At 39.9% G+C, this 21,692-nt stretch overlaps 1 protein-coding gene across 3 annotated transcripts in view; it reads right to left on the bottom strand.

Moving 5' to 3' along the window:
- The window catches only part of LOC146379361 (actin-binding LIM protein 3-like), a 58,475-nt gene that overhangs the window by 10,951 nt on the left and 25,832 nt on the right, over window positions 1–21,692 (bottom strand). For 2 of the 3 annotated variants that reach the window (XM_084940578.1, XM_084940576.1), the window contains 8 exons: window positions 18,722–18,780; window positions 16,948–17,028; window positions 16,224–16,385; window positions 16,078–16,107; window positions 15,151–15,262; window positions 14,808–14,909; window positions 7,885–7,935; window positions 134–271 (listed from right to left, as the gene is read on the bottom strand). In XM_084940578.1, coding sequence (XP_084796704.1) covers window positions 134–271; window positions 7,885–7,935; window positions 14,808–14,909; window positions 15,151–15,262; window positions 16,078–16,107; window positions 16,224–16,385; window positions 16,948–17,028; window positions 18,722–18,780 — 735 coding nt within the window. The remainder of the gene's footprint in view (window positions 1–133; window positions 272–7,884; window positions 7,936–14,807; window positions 14,910–15,150; window positions 15,263–16,077; window positions 16,108–16,223; window positions 16,386–16,947; window positions 17,029–18,721; window positions 18,781–21,692) is intronic. The other variant, XM_084940577.1, reaches the window with a different exon arrangement.

The following is a 21,692-nucleotide window of genomic DNA, read 5'->3' as shown; positions in this document are numbered from 1 at the left end:
GAAATGAAAGGTAACAGGGAGCAAGTGAGAAGACTGAAAAAGTGAACATCAAAGTGAAAAAACTGTCACTTGGCTCTCTGGGTTCAGTTTGTGTATAGCAGTAAAACATGCTGTTAAGTAGAAGGTGCTTTACCTTTTGGAGAGCCAGTATATGGGTAGTAGTTGGAGTTCGGGTGATAAATGCTGTTACAGTTTGAGGTGGAAAGGCGATTTGAATTGGTGAGATTGTCATTGGTCCTACTCTTATTGGCTGTTGGAGAGGCTGATATTTCTGACAGGAAGATAATTAGAGAAGCTGTTGAGGGTATTTTTTAAAATTTATTGTTAAAGACACACTTTGAACATTTGATTTGTGACAGAAAATCTTTTTGTCCTAGGATCTTGTGCTGAATTTCATGCTAGAAATAACAACAAAACAACCAGAAGTGAAACGTCTATATAGGTAGAAAACCTTAAAGATGTTCTTGTTTAATGAAAGTGTCTTTTTTCCCCCTCCCATTGTTGGCTTTAAAATGATTTTCTGACCAACGTGTTTGCTGATGCGTGAGTGCAAGAGAAACAAGACAGATGAAGTAGTGCATATATTTACAGAGAGGGGAGAGAGCACAGTATGTGAGAGGAAAGGAGGAGAAGAGGGGAGACGCATCAAAAACAGGGGAATGGAAAATCGAAAAGAGGTCAGAGACAATGGGAGGGGGTGTGATACAAAACTTCAAGCAGGCGATAATGCTGACTCTGAATAAAAAATATGAACAGAATGAAACACTTTAAGGTATTATACAAGTGTGTAAAGTTTCTGTTAGGGCTGAAATCTCAGTAATTAAGTAATTAAGAAAAATGCCAGCAAACAGAAAAACACTGTAAAAGCACACAAACCACAATAGAAACAGGAAATCACAAAACACAATGGAGTGTTTTTGGAAGACAGTAATGTGACAGCACAGCTGCACACGTGAAAGAAACCAAACCACACGAATACACATGATACACAGAAGTGGAGGAGTCATCTGTGCTGTCAGGGACCAATGACTGTAGAAAAGATGTGAAAAAGACACACGCACGGTGTTTTTTTTTTAATCAGATGATTCATATAACACTGTAGATTCATGTTTGCTATTAACTGCTAGTTTGTCACTTCTGCAGCTGGTCCATCACACTGTTGTTTCCCCAAACGTCCCGTGTGTTTTGTGTGCTTTTTGAGCATTTTTCTATTTGCTGGTGTTTTCTTAAGACGCAGTGCATTTGTACCTTCAGGGCCACTGTAAACTAATCGTGTGTATACATGAATGGCATTTTTCTTCTTTGAAGGACACAAATAAAATCCATCTGTTTGTGCGTATTTGTTATCATTTTTGTATTGTGATGTTTTTTTTATTTAATTTGAGTATTCATTTAACTTAAGCATTTGATCAAGTGCAATATGGCTCCACCTCACCCCTATTTTTAGTATCATTTTACATCTAAAACTGATGCTACCTTTCAGATGCACCAAAACAGATGCAATGTATTTTTGGCCTGACTTAGATCATTTGATACAGCTGGAGCTGCTAAAACATTTTATTTGTGATTCCTTCTGTGGTATATCTAGATGTGGGAGATGACGTGAGGAAATAGATGAAATAGTGTTATTGCATAGTGTTATAGGCAGATGTGCAGCCACATCTGCCTGTAACACATTATGGTATCAATGTATCGTATATACACCTGATTATGGTATTTTGCCTTAATATGAAACCTGCTCTATACATGATTAATGGTGTAAATGTAAATCCACATCCACACAGCCCAGTTTGCAGACTGCCCAACAGGAGAGAGAGAGGCTTGTCAGCACTTTGTGGCGCAATGTAAATCATGCAGAGGTCTTTCAGAAGAACTGTAACTCTGTTGGACCTGCCATGTGAGCACAGATAGATCATCTAGACACTATTTGGCACTGCTTCTCTCAGTTCCACCAGCGGAATCTGTAATCACAGGTTTGATGTGGCTGTATCAAAACTGCGATCAAACTTTACATCCACCTCAAGTCTGCATACCTTTATAGTTGAGCCAAGTAACCTTAAAGTAACTTTATCAACATGATGTATGGGGAATGCTACTGTCATAATTAGGAATTCACCAATCCATCAGCTCTGACTGTGATTTAGTATGTGCATTTTTTCCAAAAGTCTCATGAGGTAGCATTTGGCTAGAATGCTAAAAAACTGAGCAGGCTAGTCAGTGTGACTGGGTGATACAAGAGTCAGTCATATTAAGGTCAATCTGGGAACTCACTGAATGGTCTTCTGACTTATGAGAAATTTGGTCATACAGAGAAAAGGGCTGGCAGAAATCAACCTACATAGAAGCTACGGAGAGGCATTTGCATTCAGTTCTCCAAACAGCCAACAGCTCATATCTTAAAATTGATGTTATGTTGAACTCCAGTGTTGATTGTTTGAAAAATTGAGCTGCTCGGGAAAGGGAGTGACGCTGGAATTCATCTTGAAGATGAAGAAGTGCAAAAAGAAATATGGAAAAACTTAGTTTTGCATTTTAGAAAGTTTATGGCTCTCTGAATTTTATATTTTAAGTAAGTTTTTGAGCTTTTAGTCTTGAGTTGTGGTTACTTTTTATAATCTGAGGTCTGTTTATATCTTGAGTTTCTTAAGTCTTCGTCTCCGTCCCCCAGTTGTTAGTTCCTGTTTTGGGGGGGTATTTAGTTTTATTTCCTCCTTATCTTATTACCTACAGTAATACAGCTTGCAAAAGTATTCGGCCCCCTTGAACTTTTCCACATTTTGTCACATTACAGCCACAAACATGAATCAATCTTATTGGAATTCCACGTGAAAGACCAACGCAAAGTGGTGTACACGTGAGAAGTGGAACGAAACTCATACAGGATTCCAAACATTTTTTACAAATAAATAACTGAAAAGTGGGGTGTGCGTAATTATTCAGACCCCTGAGTCAATACTTTGTAGAACCACCTTTTGCTGCAATTCCAGCTGCCAGTCTTTTAGGGTATGTCTCTACCAGCTTTGCACATCTAGAGACTGAAATTCTTGCCCATTCTTCTTGGCAAAACAGCCCCAGCTCAGTCAGATTAGATGGACAGCGTTTGTGACCAGCAGTTTTCAGATCTTGTCACAGATTCTCGATTGGATTTAGATCTGGACTTTGACTGGGCCATTCTAACACATGGATATGTTTTGTTTTAAACCATTCTATTGTTGCCCTGGCTTTATGTTTAGGATCGTTGTCCTGCTGGAAGGTGAACCTCCGCCCCAGTCTCAAGTCTTTTGCAGACTCCAAGAGGTTTTCCTCCAAGATTGCCCTGTATTTGGCTCCATCCATCTTCCCATCAACTCTGACCAGCTTCCCTGTCCCTGCTGAAGAGAAGCACCCCCAGAGCATGATGCTGCCACCACCATATTTGACAGTGGGGATGGTGTGCTCAGAGTGATGTGCAGTGTTAGTTTTCTACCACACATAGCGTTTTGCATTTTGGCCCAAAAGTTCCATTTTGGTCTCATCTGACCAGAGCACCTTCTTCACATGTTTGCTGTGTCCCCCACATGGCTTGTGGCAAACTGCAAACGGGACTTCTTATGGTTCTTATGGTTTTCTGTTAACTGCTTTCTTCTTGCCACTCTTCCATAAAGGCCAACTTTGTGCAGTGCACGACTAATAGTTGTCCTATGGACAGATTCCCCCACCTGAGCTGTAGATCTCTGCAGCTCGTCCAGAGTCACCATGGGCCTCTTGGCTGCATTTCTGATCAGCGCTCTCCTTGTTCGGCCTGTGAGTTTAGGTGGACGGCCTTGTCTTGGTAGGTTTACAGCTGTGCCATACTCCTTCCATTTCTGACTGATCGCTTGAACAGTGCTCCGTGGGATTTTCAAGGCTTGGGAAATCATTTTGTAGCCTAAGCCTGCTTTGAATTTCTCAATAACTTTATCCCTGACCTGTCTGGTGTGTTCTTTGGACTTCATGGTGTTGTTGCTCCCAATATTCTCTTAGACAACCTCTGAGGCTGTCACAGAGCAGCTGTATTTGTACTGACATTAGATTACTCACAGGAGCACTCTATTTAGTCATTAGCACTCATCAGGCAATGTCTATGGGCAACTGACTGCACTCAGACCAAAGGGGCCTGAATAATTACGCACACCCCACTTTGCAGTTATTTATTTGTAAAACATGTTTGGAATCATGTATGATTTTTGTTCCACTTCTCACGTGTACACCACTTTGCGTTGGTCTTTCACGTGGAATTCCAATAAAATTGATTCATGTTTGTGGCTGTAATGTGACAAAATGTGGGCCGAATACTTTTGCAAGCCACTGTAGATTCTGTTCACCCGTGTCTCATTTCCCTCAGCTGTGTTCACTTCAGCTAATCCCCCTCTTGTGTATATATAATGGCATGTTTCGGTCAGTCCTTGTACAGTGTCTGTTATTGTGTCTTCTGTGCCTAAATTGTTGGATTCCTATATAATCTTTAATATTTATAGTTTGTACTTTTCAACCACTTAAGAGTCTCCATATGAGTCCTCCTCCTACAGATACATGACAGCAAAAATGAGAAGCACAGACAATGGCTGCAGTGGTGGTGTAACAGATTGGCTATTTTTACTGTTTTTAATATTTTTAGTTTCTCCAGCCTCATCTGTTCTTCTGCCTCTGGCATCATGTTTAATCTTTACTCTGTATTATTTGTCTCTTGGTCACTTCTTTTTGATATGAAGTTAAGGTTAGTTTCTCATGTCTCTTTTTATGGATAATAATGAAATAGTTCTAAAATTGACTCCTACTTCCTTTTACCTGATTTTGATGGAAAACATCAAGGAAAGGTGTCCAGAAGAACTTATAAGGAAACAGGAAAAGGAAAGCTTTTTACTCAGAGAATCTGAATGCACATATTTGTTAATGGTGTACCATGTTAAAACTACAATGTCCCATAGCTGGACTAAATTACTAAATTACAAGAAGAACTAGTAAAAAAGGCTGAAATTCTATAAAATTAAATGAATCTTATTTTATTATTTTTTCCTGCCTAACCAATGATGCAGTAACTCTTATCCTACCTACTGTTGAAATTTTCTGTGACCAAAGTAAAATTCCCTCCATCAACAACTTAGGCTGGAGCCTTTCCCAGCTAGCCCCGAGTAAAAATGTATGTCATATGATGATGATCAATCTTTTTTTTTTTTTTTTTTTTTTTTTGTGTCCCGTTTGGATCTTTAGCCATCAGAATTGTTGTCTTAAGGCCAAGAAAGATGCCAAGCGGATTTATTTTACCAAGTGGATCATCATGGCCTTGCCATATTGGTCCATTTGATTGACCTTTATTATAATTATGAATTTATTTTATTTTCGGTTGCTACAAACGGGACAGACGTGACTTGGGGATAGGACAGGGAGAAAGAATGAAAGAAAGAGAGGGAGAGAAAGAAAACCAAAGGGGAGAAGAGACGGTGAGAAGGGGGGGAAGAAAGAAAGAAAAAAAAACAAAAAAACACCTGGATCACCTGGATGGAGAAAAAAAACAGATGAGAAAGCAAACAACAAAGAGCAACATAATAAAAAAAAAAAACAGCACCATCACAATAAACTAGCTAGCAGTAGATAACAGTAGATACTAAATATTAAACGATATTGTGCAGCACGCAAGATAGACAGCGCACAATGTGCTTTGAGGCAGCAGCCAAGAAAGCTGTAGTCCGCATCTGTGAACACCCGTGTGTACACCTGTGTGCATACCTGTGTGGATCAGCATGCTTGTATTCCAAAGGTTTCTCCATGTAACGATCTGCTAGGGAGTGTGGGGAGCCATAGCCCCGTCCACCAGAGTATGAAGCAGGTATGGAGGAGATCCAGGCCCCAGATATCCAGAGGTCCCAGAGTACAAGGACCCGAGGAGGACCACCAAAAGGGGGGGAACCGTGCCACCCTCCTGGGAAGAGCTGAGTAGAGCCCCAAACGAGAGGTCACCCAGCAGCTACGGAGCAGAGGCCAGAGGGGGTTGCAGTGGCGTGCCCGCGGGCTCTGCCGGCAGCCAGCTGTGCCAGAGAGGACCGAGCTTCAGGCCCAGAGGCCAGAGGCCTGAGGGCATCCCACCCCCCGGAAGGGGCCCAGCCGGGCCACAGGCGCCCGGCCCCGCCAATCGGCCACCAGGAGTGAGCCGGTACATACATGAGCGCCCAGCCCCAGACGACAAGGACCACCAACACACCAACGTCTGAGGGTATCAGCCACCGGCAGGGAGTGTGGTGAGGGGAGACAGGCCTCCGTACTTTGGAGGGCCTGAGATGTACCCAGAGAGGTCTAAGTCTAAGACCCAACCTGACATATAGACACAGACGAACAGGCGCACACGGACACAAACGTGCATTCCCACCCCCATATACACAACCAAATACTCGGCACTCACCCAACGTGTAGACAGACACAAATAGACACTGCACAGATAGTCATACTCCCCAAACATACTCTATATCCCAGGTCCAGGTACCCCCGCCCCCAGAGGGGCAAGCTGCACCTAGACCCAGGAAATGTAACCCTTCTCTCTGGGGTGGAGGCAAGCGGACCACCTCCTTATCTGCAGTAGCAGGGAAGCCCCGCATCCCAGACCCCAGTCTGACGGCCAGCACCTCCTGCCAGCCCCCCAGCCCTGACGGCTAACAGAACCGGGGTGAGTGAAGACCTCAAATCTCCCTTTAGATTGATGATGATCAATCTAAAGGGTGGCAATACAACCACAGACATGACTAATGTATATCTTAAACACACTTTGATATAGTTCATATAAGTGAAATTAGTGATTGAAATGACTCAAAAATGAGAAACACACACTTAGTGTTAACATTTATGTGACCAAAATCACCATCAGTTTGATTTAGGCCTAAATCACAGTCATTGTTTTGGTGAACAGTTGGTTTGTTGCCTGTAATAAAGGAAGGGTCTTATCTTAGCAGTTGGAGAATTTGAACCGCTGTTATTATGGCTGCCATACAGATACTTCCGGGTCACTTCTATTTGTTAGAAACCTTCCTAAGCAACATTAACTGCACAACCACACCTCTAATTTTATTTCATGGTCTTTTTCTCTGCTGTGACTATCTGCCAAATTATTGCTTTCACCTGTGTCTTGTTCCCACCTGTGCTTCACCTCCAGTCACCCCTCTGTGTGTGTGTGTGTGTGTGTGTGTGTGTGTGTGTGTGTGTGTGTGTGTAGTCCCGTATTGTCCCCTTTGTCAGTTTGTCTGTTTACCCCAAGAGGTGCTTTGCTTTGTGTCTGCCATCTTGCTTTATGTTGGGTTCATTTCTTGTAGTTTTATCATTTTTCACTTCACTATGAAATTGCATTTTAAACATGTATTTCTTAGGCTTTTCATAGATCGTTTACCCCATTCCAACCAAAGCCTACTTAACAGGGACAAGTGATCAGTACCCAAAGGCCATCAACCTTTCTAGTTTCAGAAGGTGAAACTTATCTAGTGGACAACTGAGAAGAGCTGAAAAATTGGGGAACAAAATTAGAGTTAATTCACACCATAAACTTTTTAACTGAAAGGGATGGGGTCAAACTGCAGCTACTTTAAGGCTGTGTAAGGGTCCAGAAGAAATTCTTTCATTTATTCTGAGTGTTTCCATGTTGAGAAAATCCTAAGAAGACTGAATCTAATCAGAGGTAGCAGATTACAGACAACAAAGAAGTGTGTCCATAAATCTATACTGCAGCTTTAACTCAGATCTTTTCTGTAACTGGTTCGTTAAGTCAGACACACAGAACTATCACACTAAGACTATGCTACAATGAACACAAGAATCAACTAACTGGACAGATACACAGCCCCAAAAAAGGTTTTGAAATCACAAAAATTTGACCAATTAACCAACCTTGTCTCTTGTAGATGGGTGGTTTTCTATAGATGTTAGTTTCTTCAGAAGCTGAGAACAAAAGAGAGTCAGTTGGTGAGAAAAAGCAAAATAAACATTCAGATAAGAGGAGAACTTTGACCTTTAACTAATTCTTTAATAAACCAATTTCTTTGTACAATTAGACAGATACTTTATTGATCCCACAAAGGAAAGCTACTGTACATATTTACAACCCCAACCTGTACATAGTGTGGCTACAACACATACATATGTTCAGAAAGTGAGATCAAGTGATCCACAAGTTACTCTGCAGAGGACATTTCTATCACTCCAAAATCATCCACGTGAACTCTATTCAGAGAAAAGCAACCACTGGACTCTGCCCACCTTCACACAGAGGTGACAACAGAAATGCACATCTAAGCCAGTGATATCGTCCCAAGAAAAGGTTAGCCAGTCCTATTTGTATTTCCTTTAAAAGTGTACTTGAAGGTTCAACAACAGTCAAGTGGCAACAAAATAATTCACAACCAAATACCTCATCCTATAGTCAAACTGTTGCTAGATGGTTTGGGCAATGATTTTTCTCCTCTGAACCCTGTCAGTTTCTTTTCAGAATATAATTTTTCCAAAAACACAATTTTTTTCATCCCTTCCTGCTCCAGTGCATCCTAGATGGAAGTGCCAGCTGCAATTTACATCTCGAACCTTCTTCAACCAGTTAACTCTTGGAAAGGGTGTGCTCACATATTTTAGTGGTGTTTTATGCGATCATGTGCAGAATTGTTATGACTAGTAATCAACACAGCTGCATCATCAGCATAAGCAAGCACATTAGTTCATGTATGTGAAACTGCAGCAAAGGTTAAACCTGTGAGACCCCATCTAAGCTGATTTAAAAGGCAACAGCATATGGCTGACCACATAGGGGCCAACCCTGCCTAATGCCTCTTTGTACAATTAACCAACCTTGTCTCTTGTAGATGGGTGGGACAAGAGACAATACTGCTATATTTTCAACAATATAGCAGTATTTGAATACAACAGCTTATCCCATGAAATAAAATGAAGGCTTCAAGCATCTGCAACAAAGATGATCTGCTTTTTCTTCCTCTAGACACAAAGGCCTAAGTTGTCCAATAGTGCGAGTTATTGAAAGTCTGAATATAATGAATAATGGCTTCCAGACCATCCTTAAATGTATTTAAAAGACATTCAGCTATTTTTATAGTTTGTACAGTGAAGTGAAGCCGGTCTCTGATTTCTTAGCAAACCCTAACATCTCTCTCTCCTTTTTTTTGTTGCCTATAGGGCTCTTCAGGGAGTCACAACTGAGCTGCTGAATGGTAGTAAAAAAAAGTCTTCTCAAAGGAAAGTTCAACTTCAGTGTAGGTAATCCCTCCATCTACATGACTGGCATCCATTCAATTCAATTCAATTTTACTTAAATAGTGCCAAATCACAAGAAGAGTTGCCTCAAGGCACGTTGTATTGTAAGGTAAAGAGTCTACAATAATACAGAAAAAACTCCAACAATCAAACAAGTGCTTGCTTTGACCAAGCACTTGGTGACAGTTTCTATGGTCTTGCCCACTTAAAATGGGTTGTATGTGGCCCATGATGTAAAATGAATCTGACATCTCTGATCTATATCATTAGCAAAGATTCTAATCAAGAACCTCTTTGCCTTTCATGTGAGATTTCTTTCCTGTCTCCCAGCTTTTTGCAATTCTTATTCCTGATGACGATCCTTTTTATTGAGCAACTAAATCTTTCTTTTGAACTGCTAAATACGTTTTCCTTGTGTGGGTCATGAGCATTTGAAAAAAAAAAGACTCTAATTTGTGTTTTTTACCAACTCCCAATGTTGAAATAATGATATTAGTGATCTTTTCTTAATCTCCACTGACTTCAGAAAGACTGACAGGAGGGGTCTGCTTCTGAATGTTAATTTGCCACAGTTGGTGCTGAGGGTGTCTTCTGTAGCTGTATGGTGATCTGAAAAATCATTAGGGTGGCATCATGGCCCTAATGTGAAATATTGAGTGCAGAGCTGTGAATGGCACACTTGAATTACAAAGCAAGATTTTTATTCAGGGTAAAATCAAAGTCCAAAATGTTAAAAATCCATAATGTGGCATTAACAGAAATCCAAAATAAAACATGTAAGCAAAGGAAAACAGGAGACCAAAGAAGGTGCATACAGGAAGAAAGGGAACAGGAATATACCATATGTTCTGAACACTGATGGTGGGGAACGAGGTACAGGTGAGAACATACAGGAAGTAAACCTAAAACATATGCTTTTATAACACAAACCCAAGCTCAAAACTACTGACTAGACCTCCAAATCAATGAAATTTTCTTCTCACAACACTGAGGTCATTTTCCTTCACCACACTTGACAAAGGTGAAACGAAGGTAGGTCGGATACGTTTGCCTTGACAGAAATGCTGATTATCAGAACTATAGTCATCAGTATTTATTTTTTTACAGAAGTCTAGAATTTGCTCAGATGCAGGGAGGGGAAAAAACTGTATTTCCACATTATGTCAACCATCATCCACCATTCTTTCATCTTTATTCTCATTTTCATCTCATACAACTGAAGCTGAACCTGCTGCATCACCTGCCACAGCGACACTTCCTCCTTCAATTTTTTTTCATTAGTTGCACTATTTGTGTTGTTAGCATCACTTGCTTTTCCCCAGAGAGGGACACCATTTCTGGGGAGAACACCAGTACATCAATGCATAGCTTTACACCAACAATTAATGAGATAATTAATTAAATTACCCTCACGTTTCTTTAAAGATATCATGCAAACTGTATATAAAGGTAAAACTATACCAACCACCTTCCCGTACAAAATCCCAGTATGCAGTGCACAGAGGAGAGCGGAGGAGTTAAATATTCTGGCTTTCCTTGTTTAACCTCCCCCACCAAATTAGTTGTATACATTTACAGTCTTAAGCACGACAGAAGCTGACAGAACAGGTGATAAACTGGTACTGCAGAGGTGCTGCCTTGCATCCAGACAACCTGACTAACATGCCGAGGTTGATTAATACAGCTTCCCAGGCTTAATACAGGAAAGAAAAGCAGGTGGCACAAGAATAAAGATGAGGGTGGAGAGCAATTAAAGTTGATCCAAATTAAAAAGAAAAAACTAAGAAGAGACAAGAACAGGAAAGCGGCACAACAACATGCCACAGTAAACTATAAATGCCTTTTAGCCTTTAATATAACAATAAATAATGAAAAAAACAGAAAACATTTCCATTCACACTGTGTGCCACAAATGCAACCAAGTTTGCAACCTTATTTGTATGCACTAAATGTGTATGCACATGACACTCTGAGACACTTTGAATAAAAGCATCCAACAGATACATTTCGCACTCTGTTGAAAGCAAGCAGGAAGTTCTGTTTCAGGGCTGGCGAGAGGGAAAAAAGCATGAGGAAACACAAATTGAGAAATGGAGTGGGGGCAGGAAGAGGGAATCAAATATGCAGCTCATATTGAGAAGAAGAGGCCTTTTATAGTGAAGGGAGCAAAGACAGAGTGAAGCATTCAGAGAGGAGAGAGGCGTTAAGTTGTTAAAGTGGAGGGTTGATGGGCTCTTAAAATAAAATTAACCGATATTTGTTGCAAGATGACAGTACTAAAGTACTCGTATGTTACACAAAAGCTGCAAATGAGTAAGACAAAATAGACAAAGAGTGCCCATTGGTCAATGAGAGAGGAGGATTAATACATTTTATGGTTGTTAAAACATCAATGAAATAAGGACAAAGGCAAAAGGATAAAAGAAAATAAAAAAAGATGAAAATGAATGAATTACAGAAAAACTTTTGTTCCTCTATCTAGATGATGATGGATGGATTGTGCTCATTAGTAATTAATATCTCAAATTACTTTTTTGTGACTCATTTTTTGGGGGGTAGATAAATTGGAAACAGCAAGAAGACTGTTCTTCCGTCACAATAATTACTCAATATTCAAATTTACTCTTTAGTTACAGTCATGGTAAAAAGAAAGTAATTGTGAATTTTAAGGTTTTTACTATCACGACATTATATAAAAAAAAAAAAGAACATTAACAAAAACAAAAATAGTGCTACCCCCTCAGCCTCCTAGATACAGCTATACACCTATCTGAAACTCCTATGTCACTTATCATATTCACAAACTTGGGTGTCGATGTCGACCACCCGCCCTCTCACCCATGGATCCCCTGAAATCTGTCACCACAAATCAATAAATGTATAAAATTACAGAAAAGGTCTTGTAGCTCAATTTTGATAGTAGATAGTGAAAAAACAGTACATTTTCTGTGTTTTATTATCGATTACTTGTTGTAGTACTAATGGAAATGTAGGAGATATTTATTGAGAGGAAAAACTTTAAAACTTATGAAAATACAGTTAAAAGTCCAAAAGCAATCTCCTCCTTCACAAAGGAGGAGATTCAAAGCCGTCCAGTGGACCGGATTGGAGTCTTTGCTGGGCTGATTCTGGCCCCAGGCCTTATGTTTGACACCCCGAGCATTAAGATGTATTAACACAATGGCAAGAAAGATAACAGTGCCAGGAAAAAGCTGATTATTTCTAAAAATTAATATTATACCATGGCTTAGGTTTGCAAAGGTGAATCTGGAAAACCCTCAATACAAATCAAAAATTCAAATTCAAATTTTATTTGTCACGTACACAGTCATACACAGTACGATATGCAGTGAAATGCTTAGACAACTGCTCGTGACCTAAAGAAAAAAAGAAAAGGCTATGAATAAGATAGGAAATAAATATGAAAATTAAAAAGGGTAAATTTAACTAGGAAGGAATAAAATAAAATATAAAAATTAAAGTTAAAAATGAAATAACTGTACAACACAAATTAGAATGAAGGGTAAATTTAACTGGGAAAGAATAAGATAAAATATATAAATTAAAGTTGAAAAATAAAATAACTGTACAACAAATACACAATACACAGTATAGAACTATATAAGAATGTATGAAGAAATATAAATATATATATATATATATATATATACACAATAACAGCAGCTGTACAAGTATTAACTGGAAATGAAGAATATAATGACCAGTGTTGTGCAATCCACATTATTTAGTGTCTTGTGCAGTGCAAATATGCTTAAAGTGACTAAGTGATGAAGTGAAAAACAATGTCCAGAATGTCCAGTGTGTGTGTAAGAACTATATGTGTGGGTCAGTACTGTGTGGTGGTGTGATTGAGAGACCGTATCGCCTGCGGGAAGAAGCTCCTCCTCAGTCTCTCTGTGTTGGTCTTCAGGGAGCGGAATTGCTTTCCTGACCTCAACAGAGAGAACAGTCCGTTGTTGGGATGGCTGAGGTCCTTCACGATCTTCCTGGCCTTGGTCCAGCACCGCCTGCTGTAGATTGAGTGCAGGTCAGGGAGCTCGGAGCGGATGGTGCGCTCAGCTGACCGCACAACCCTCTGTAGACCTCGTCTGTCCTGCATGGTGCTGTTCCCGAACCAGGTTAAGATGTTTCCCGTCAGGATGCTCTCTATGGTGCACGAGTAAAAGTTCCTGAGCACCTTGGAGGGCAGTTGGAATTCTCTCAAGCGTCTGAGGTGGTAGAGACGCTGACGGGCCTTTTTCACCACGGTGTTGATGTGACAGGACCATGACAGGTCCTGCGTGATGTGAACTCCGAGGTATTTGAAGCTGTCCACTCTCTCCACTGGGCACTCGTTGATGACGGGGGTCTGGTAGTTCCTCTCCTGCTTAGTGCTGAAGTCCACTATCAGCTCCTTTGTCTTACTGACGTTTAGAAGGAGGTTGTTCCTCTGGCACCAGTTCTCCAGATTCCTAATCTCCTTCAGGTAGGCCGTCTCGTTGTTATCAGAGATCAGGCCCACCACGACGGTGTCGTCAGCAAACTTGATGATGGTGGTGGAGGTGATGGTGATGGTGCCAATACCTTTGGAACAACGGCTTTTGGACAGATGAGACTAAACTGTGGGTATTTGGCTATAGTGCACATAATGCACCATGTCTGGTAAAAATCAAACACAGCATACCAACAACCAACCATCAAACACCTCATACCAACTGTCAAGCACAGTGGTAGAGGGTGATGATTTGGGCTTGTTTTGCAGCCACTGGACCTGGGAACCTTACACTCCTCTGTATAGAGTTAAATCTGCCTGACAGCTAAAGCTTGAGAGAAATTTGGTCATGCACCAGGACAATAAACGAGCACAGCAGAAAATATATGAGAGGATGGTTGAAAAAGAAAAGAATCTAGGTTGCTTTGGCCAAGACAAAGTCCAGACCTCAACCTGCATAAAATGCTGTGGTGGGACTTTCAAAGAGCTGTCCATGAACGAATGCCCGCAAACTTCAATGAACTGAGGCAACACTGTCAAGCAGAGTGAGTAGAAATTCCTCTACAATGATGTGAGACATTAATAATGTTGTATAGAAAATGTTTACTTCAATTTACTAACGGTGATTCTACAAGCGACTGAATCATGGACCGTATTTTCTCTTTCACACACAGCTTCTACATTTTGGCTCAGCTGTTGTTAGTTAGTTGCTTGTTGTCCATCTGACGTTGTATTTACCTCATTCTAACACCTGCTCAGGACCACCTTATTTTTTATTATGTCCTCATATGTAAAACCTTAGACTTGAGACAGTGTACTTTTTTGCCATGACTATACAGGATTTTTTTTCATTTAAAAAATTATAACAAAATATCAAATTATTATTTTAATCCAATTAAAACCTGTGTGCATGAATGCAGGAGAACAGCTGATATAGCTGATATATAGTAATAACAAACTAGGTCCATCAGTGAACTGTGGATTAGTTTTGGTCTGACGTGGTGAAGTTCTGGTTAGTTAACAGGTTAGGGTCAGGGCTACATACACAGTAACGGCCTACCTGGCACATGGAAATGCTTGGGGGCTTGGAAGGTGTTGGTGGGTGTAGCACACCTGGGCTCTGGCTGACTATAATAAGGAGAACTCCTGCCACTTTCACTGCCTGCACTCAGCCCAGCCAATCACAATGAGAGAAACCAAAGCATCAATGACCCACATCCACAAACAGTAAGACAGACAGGGTATTGAAAGATACACTGACAAATAACCCGATGGATTACATGTGCATGCAAATGTGAGTTGCACCCACACAAAGACTTTCTATCCAGCTATTTTTCTCTGTGTGTGTGTGTGCGTGTGTGTGTGTGTGTGTGTGTGTGTCTTTGCTTGAGTGGGAGTATTACCAGGGACATAATAATGCAGTGGGGAGCCTCCGTGACGACTGTGTGCAGGTGAGTCGGTATAGGGGGAGCTGGAGGAACGTCTTGTTCTTAACTCCATGCCATCCAAGAGATCCTGAAAGGAAAGGCTGCTTTAGAGGCTGTCTGAGTAATGTGCTTTAATTTACTAAAGGCAGTAAAGTAGACCACAAGGTTACTTCCACAACACAGTTTTAATCATGCTGACAGCAGTTTATTAACCTACATGGTGCGTATGCTGCTAGCAGTCCTAGTGCACAAACATGTGCAGATGTAGTCTAAACACGGACAGTGAAGACTATCACGGTGCCGTTACAATGATGGCACAAATTAAAGAAATACTTGGATGGTTACTTTCCTTCATGCCAAGACTGAAACAATAATATTAGCATATAAATAGATGCGTATTAAATATGAAAGTGGTTAGGTTAGCGTAGCATGTAGACTGGAATCAGAGGAAACATGCAGCCTGATGGGAACAAAATCCACCTACCAGCACTTCTAAAGTTTACTAATTAAGATGGTATATCTCAAGGGTACAAAATTATGTCCCAAAATATCAAACTATGTCTTTTTGTATCCTTTTTTTATCCAATCTGCTATTATTGGTAGTTAATTTTCATCAAAATCTGCTTCCAGAAACCCAACACTTTACAGTACCTCAGCTTATCTGCCAATAGCGAGACACCGGTACCTTATATTACCATGAGTTTAATGTGTTTAAAGTACTGAATACACTGAAGTAATCAACCTGTTATCATTTCGATCTATTCAAATGTTGCCGGTGTTTGATATCACTCAACTTTACTGTTCTGAGTTCTAAAATTAAAAACGGTTTTTCTTTTGTATTTAATACTTTAGAGTAAGGATTACCTTCTCAACCATTACACAAAGAGGTGGGGGAGTACTTACATGAGAGTATGGTGATAAGGAGCCCAATGACTGGATATGAGGAGAAATAAAAGATATTTGTTACTGTTCATTATTCTTAATATGTTATGGTTAATTTATTTTTACTGGAAGAAATTCAAATAGTGAGTTTGTGCGTGTGTGACTACCTGCCTACGGTTGCATCTCTCCAAAGTGTCATCTGAGAGGTGCGTCTGTGCATGGTCGGCCTGATAAGGAATAATGTCGGGCCGCTGAATGTCATATATGGCTTTAACCCTGGGAAGTGCTGCCACCTGCTTATATTCCAAAACATCCCCATCACCCTTAGCCTGTTAGAGAGAGACAGGTAGACAGGGATACACATTAAATAAAGACCAAACCATAAGTAGAAGACTGGCTGTAAACAGCCAATCTCGATCACCAACAGAAGAGGCACCCAAATTCTTGCATAGAAAATCACACATATGGTAGCATACAGGAAGGGAAATGAGGCAATGGTAAACATTCAGGTGAGCAGGTTAAACTGAAATCTTTGATGGGCCACTAAAAATTTAAACATGACATTAAACGATCTAAGATAGAGCTAAAAAGTGTGCACTGTAAGACAATAACTCTGGATAGGAAACTAAAGGGCTTAAGATAAAAGCCTGCTTATTATAAAAGGCATATTAAGGCTTTAGTAGTCTAGCACTTTGCTTTTAGTAGGCATACAGTAAGGCAGGGAGAGGCAACAGACAGACAAGAAGTCTGCTGAGAGACTGATAGCACAGACTGCCTGAGCTTTAAGGGTCTCTTTTGTGCTTCTGTCTATGCTGGTTATGTTTGAGTGACAGATGTGACTGTGACAGCTGAGGGCGCAACCATGGCGTAGCCATGGTGATGGTTACTCACACAGATGAGCCGGTGAGGAGAGCCAAGGAGAGGAGAGGAGCCTGGAGGAGAAATGGATGCTGTCTCGGAGGTACGTCTCAGCTGGTGGGACAAATGTCAGTGAGAGCAAGAAGGTGAATAAAGTTAGCTTAAAGACAACAGTGAGCGCAGAAAAGTGCTTTCATTTAATGCATTACTCAAAAAAGTGAACCTGGAGCAGTAACTCAAATAATCACTCGTTACAGCCATGGTATCCAGAAGATCATCTCTGAAAGCACATCACCTCAAACCTTGAGTTGGTTACCCAGTACCACCAGTACCTCCAGTACCACAGGAAACTGAGGCTATAATTTACATCGGCTCACCAAAACTGGACGACAGACAATTGGAAAACGGCTGCCTGGTAATGAGCCTTGAATTCTGTTCAAACATTTGAACGGCAGGGTGAGAATTTGGTGTAAACAACATGAAAGCCTGGATCCATCCTGCCTTGTATCAACACTTAAAGTGGTATAATGATGGTGGTATGATGGTCTAGGGGGAAATTTTCTTGGCACACTCTGGACTCCATCCTTACTACTCAGCATCAAGCCTCAGTGTGCTCATCTTCTAATAGCTGTAAGTTAACGCACCAAGTCACACCAAGCTAAAACCACCCCAAAAAGGGTTTGTGGAACATTACAATGAGTCCAGATGGCCTCCACAGTCACCAGATCAACATCCAATAGATGTGGTAGAACAGGAGATTCACAGCATGCAGGTGCAGCTGCAAAAGCATGCATCAACCGTGTGATATTAAATGTCAATATAGACCAAATTTAAAATAAAAAAGTAAAATAAAATACCTTATCTAGCCTCTCACTTAAAAAAGTGTGTTTTGTTAATGCTGCTTTTTTGTTTGTAATATAAAGCAAGTGGATGGAGCTTCTCTGCTCACAGCCAGAACTGTGTAATATTATCGATATCCACTCTGTTTGATTTCATACAAAGACTTAAAAAGGCGGATACCTGACTTTTTCTTCAGTATTAATCTTTCAGGATAGAGAACCACTTTGTACTGAATATTATAGCTACAAACTAACACTTCTGTACCTGTTATGTTTTTACTGTGACAGCATTATTAAGCCAAGTCTTAATCATGTAAGTGTTCTTGTAAATGTTCCTCTATGTGCTGGAATAGCTGAATCTCACTTTTTTTCTTGACGTGTTCACTTCTCAGTTGAGCTGAGCAATCATTTGACAACAAATGTTAATTTCCTGCTTTTAACATTCATATTCCCTGTGTGTGTGTGTGTGTGTGTGTGTGTGTAGGTGTGTGTATGTGTGTTGTAAAGTTACAACTTCCTCTTCTGCCATGGTGTGATGATTATTATTTGCATGTTCATGATAACACCAGGCTCCGGCAAGAGCTGTCAAAGTGCAGGTCTGCAGCTCTATTTTTGATGAAATGCTTTGAAAAAATACAATAAGACTTTATGAACCTCTTTGGACAATTTCTGTTAAATAAAGCTGCAACAATAGTATGAAAAATCTGTTGATGAACTATATATTACAATGAAATCTTTTATAAATGAACAGCAAAATAAAGTCTATTTATCCAAATTTTTATATATAAAACTAAATTCGCTGAGGGCAGATTTGAGCACATTTCTTACAATGCTAAGAGCGACATACCTGCTTTTAAAACAACAGTGAGACATTTCAGACACAGCATGGAAGAGAGAACCACTGAGAGGACAAAAACAGAAACAGAGAGGAAGAGCAGGGGCTTGCAGGTATTTTGAGTAACACTCACCCTCAGTTTCCTCTCCAGCCGAGCTGCTTCTTTACACATGGGGTGCCAAACCTCTGAACCTGCACATACACACATGCGATTTTATCTCAGTTTACTTTGTTTATTGCGTGTGGGCAGCAGCCATACAGTTTTATGGGATCCTATGAAGAGCAGATCAGCTTTTCTCAAGTGCATCAACATCAATCAAAGGCACACACACATGAGACACTGTGTGTGTGTGTGTGTGTGTGTGTGTGTGTGTGTGTGTGTGTGTGTGTGTGTGTGTGTGTAAGCAGTTTGTCTAAACTGATAAGAGAGGATGTAGCTCTTGTGGTCTCCTACACAGATAAATATCAAGAGGGAAAAATAAAAATTCTGTCCACTCCTTTGTCCAAACTGAAATATCCCAACCATAATTAAACAGATGTTTTTCTCACAGTAACTCATCTTTTTAGTTTGGCCAACTCTTATTCATGTCATCATCTTCACCTGTCGTTAATGTTTAGTGACATTCTGAATGTGTGAAAACAATTTAAGACATGTGATCCCCAAATTTTGTTGTTTTTGCCATGTCATCTTTTAGTGACTCCCTATTTTATTTTGAAGGCCTGTCCCTCATGTAGCTCTATTTCCTGCCTTTGCTCATTTCCCGCCATCCTTATTGTCTAATTTAGTTTATATGAACCTTACTAGCCATTTCCACCTGGTGGGCCTTTAGTGTGTATGACTTCTCAGTCTGTCATTTTATCAAGCTTTTATCCTGTGTCTTCTTTCAGCTTTTATAAAACGACTTTGACGTGGAATTTGCTGCTAACACTCTGCATTGTGTTTTGTTAACAACTTTATGGTCAATAAAGTTACTATTTGCAACCTGCCTCTCTACCTCCTTGTTGTGGTTTTGCCTAAAATGCAACATGTATTAGCAAATAAGACACAATAAACAGTATTGCACAAATAAAAAGAATGGAACTGAAAAGAATGAACAAGTGAATAATGCTGAACTGCATGTTGTATGTTTCTAATAATGTCCACAAAGTTATTAATATTGAAGTAGAAACTTTACTTTGCTTAAACTTGGGTTTTTTTTCTTCTTGTATTCTATAGCAATGAATTAGCCAGCTGATTTATCATCAACCATATGGAAACTTCTATTGCTGTACTTGATTATAAAAAATACATTCAGTACTTTTTCTTTAGTTTTGCTATCATGTTTTCATGCTGTGCTTCTGTGAATACTTCTCATTGCTTATATTACATTGTAGACTAAAAAAAAAACTAAGTATGTTTCAAAATTGTTCCATTAAGTAAGCCGGCATGATTGTACCATCCTTTTTAAACAGAAAAGAGAAAGTAAAACAAGTGTTAAAGCGCAAAAATGTTACATCAAATATTGCAGGATGCAAGATTATAATCGTGTTGTTGTTTATATTTTTTTGACTGCGTTGGCATAATTGTGCTTTAACAGTTATGGCAAAATAATTTTCTGAATGAAAAAGAAGTGAAGTAATTAAGGGAAAAAGAGAGAAGAATGAGCAACAGTAAACAAAGAAGAGCAGGGTGAACTACAGCGCAAGAGAGGAAAGAGGCAATGAATGAGATCTCGTAGCTCTTATAACAATCAATGTCAGGATGTTATATCCATGTAGATCTGATAATGACAGTAATATATCCACCCTGAGCACACGTGTGCACACACGCACGCACGCACACACACACACACACACACACACACAAATAAATGCATGTGTACTGCCTATGTATCATTTTTCTTGAGCCCTGGGGCGGTGCAGGCCAGCAAAAAGAACTCAGTTAGTTGATCATGACTCTAATATACAACCACTATCAACACCATAAATCTGCAACACACATACACACACACACACACACACGCACACACAAAGCAGGAGGCTATGCACGCCCAATAAGTAGACACACCACTCTCACACAAACACCCACACAAAATCAATAGTGTAGACAGGAACCATGCGTGGTGATTCAGTGCACCCCCGTCCCACCCACGGTCTTCAACTCTGCTGTCAAACAGATGTGTGGCATTGGACTTGAAATCCTTTTTCTGCAGGATGAGGAGAATTTAAATTGTGCAGTGAAAAAGAATTCAGTCTCAAACACAGTGCAAAATAAACTCTGAGAAAACTAGCTGCATGCCTATTTATTTTTTTCTTTTAACAATAGTGCCATTATAAAGTAACCTGGGACATTTGGTATTTTTTTCTTACATGCAGATGTGGGATGTAGGAATGAAGGCTCTGCTGTCTTTGTACAGACTTTATGCAAAATAAGGGTAATCAGTGGAACAAACTGGCCATGTGATCTTAACTCTATTCAAAAATATGGGGCGAAGGCAACCAGTGTGAAACCCAGGGAAGTAGTATTAACATTTATATATTTGTACCATTTGAAATTCTAAGTGTAGTCTATAAAAAGATATTTAAATATTCAGAAACTTTTCCTTATTGCTGAGCCATGCTGCCAATACAAAGTGTGTACACACTGAGCACATGAAGTGCATACTGTATGTCTTTTGAAACTGAGACTACACCGAGTAAAGAGTAAATATATGTGGTTAATCATCAGTTTCTACTTGGAAAGGAACATTTCATTCAAACAAAAACTGATTCTGCCAACCAAAAATGATTCTCTTTGGCATCGCTTATCACTCAGCTGTGGTCAGAAATACAACCCACAGGCATCCAAATACTCTTGTGTAGTCAAAAATTATTGTGAGCATCAAATTAATTATTTTCACCATTAAAGTCTTTTTCACTACAATGCTACATTGATTGGCTGTATCCTGAGTCAGTGGTTTATTCTGTCAACTTTAATTTAATTTAATAAAACTAACTGAGAGCAGCGATCAAACCGCTTCTAAAAGATGTGCTTTCTTTTATCACCATTATATTTATGTAATGATGATAAAATGAATTAAAAGACGTCTTTTAAGCAGGGGCCCCAAACCTGAAGGAAAAATGTA

The sequence above is a fragment of the Perissodus microlepis genome, chromosome 10, assembly GCF_051167445.1.
Source record: "Perissodus microlepis isolate ML-2025 ecotype Zambia chromosome 10, ASM5116744v1, whole genome shotgun sequence".
Classification (NCBI taxonomy): Eukaryota; Metazoa; Chordata; class Actinopteri; order Cichliformes; family Cichlidae; genus Perissodus; species Perissodus microlepis.
The sequence above is the reverse complement of the archived record's forward strand: the minus strand, read 5'-3'. Positions and strand labels throughout refer to the sequence as shown.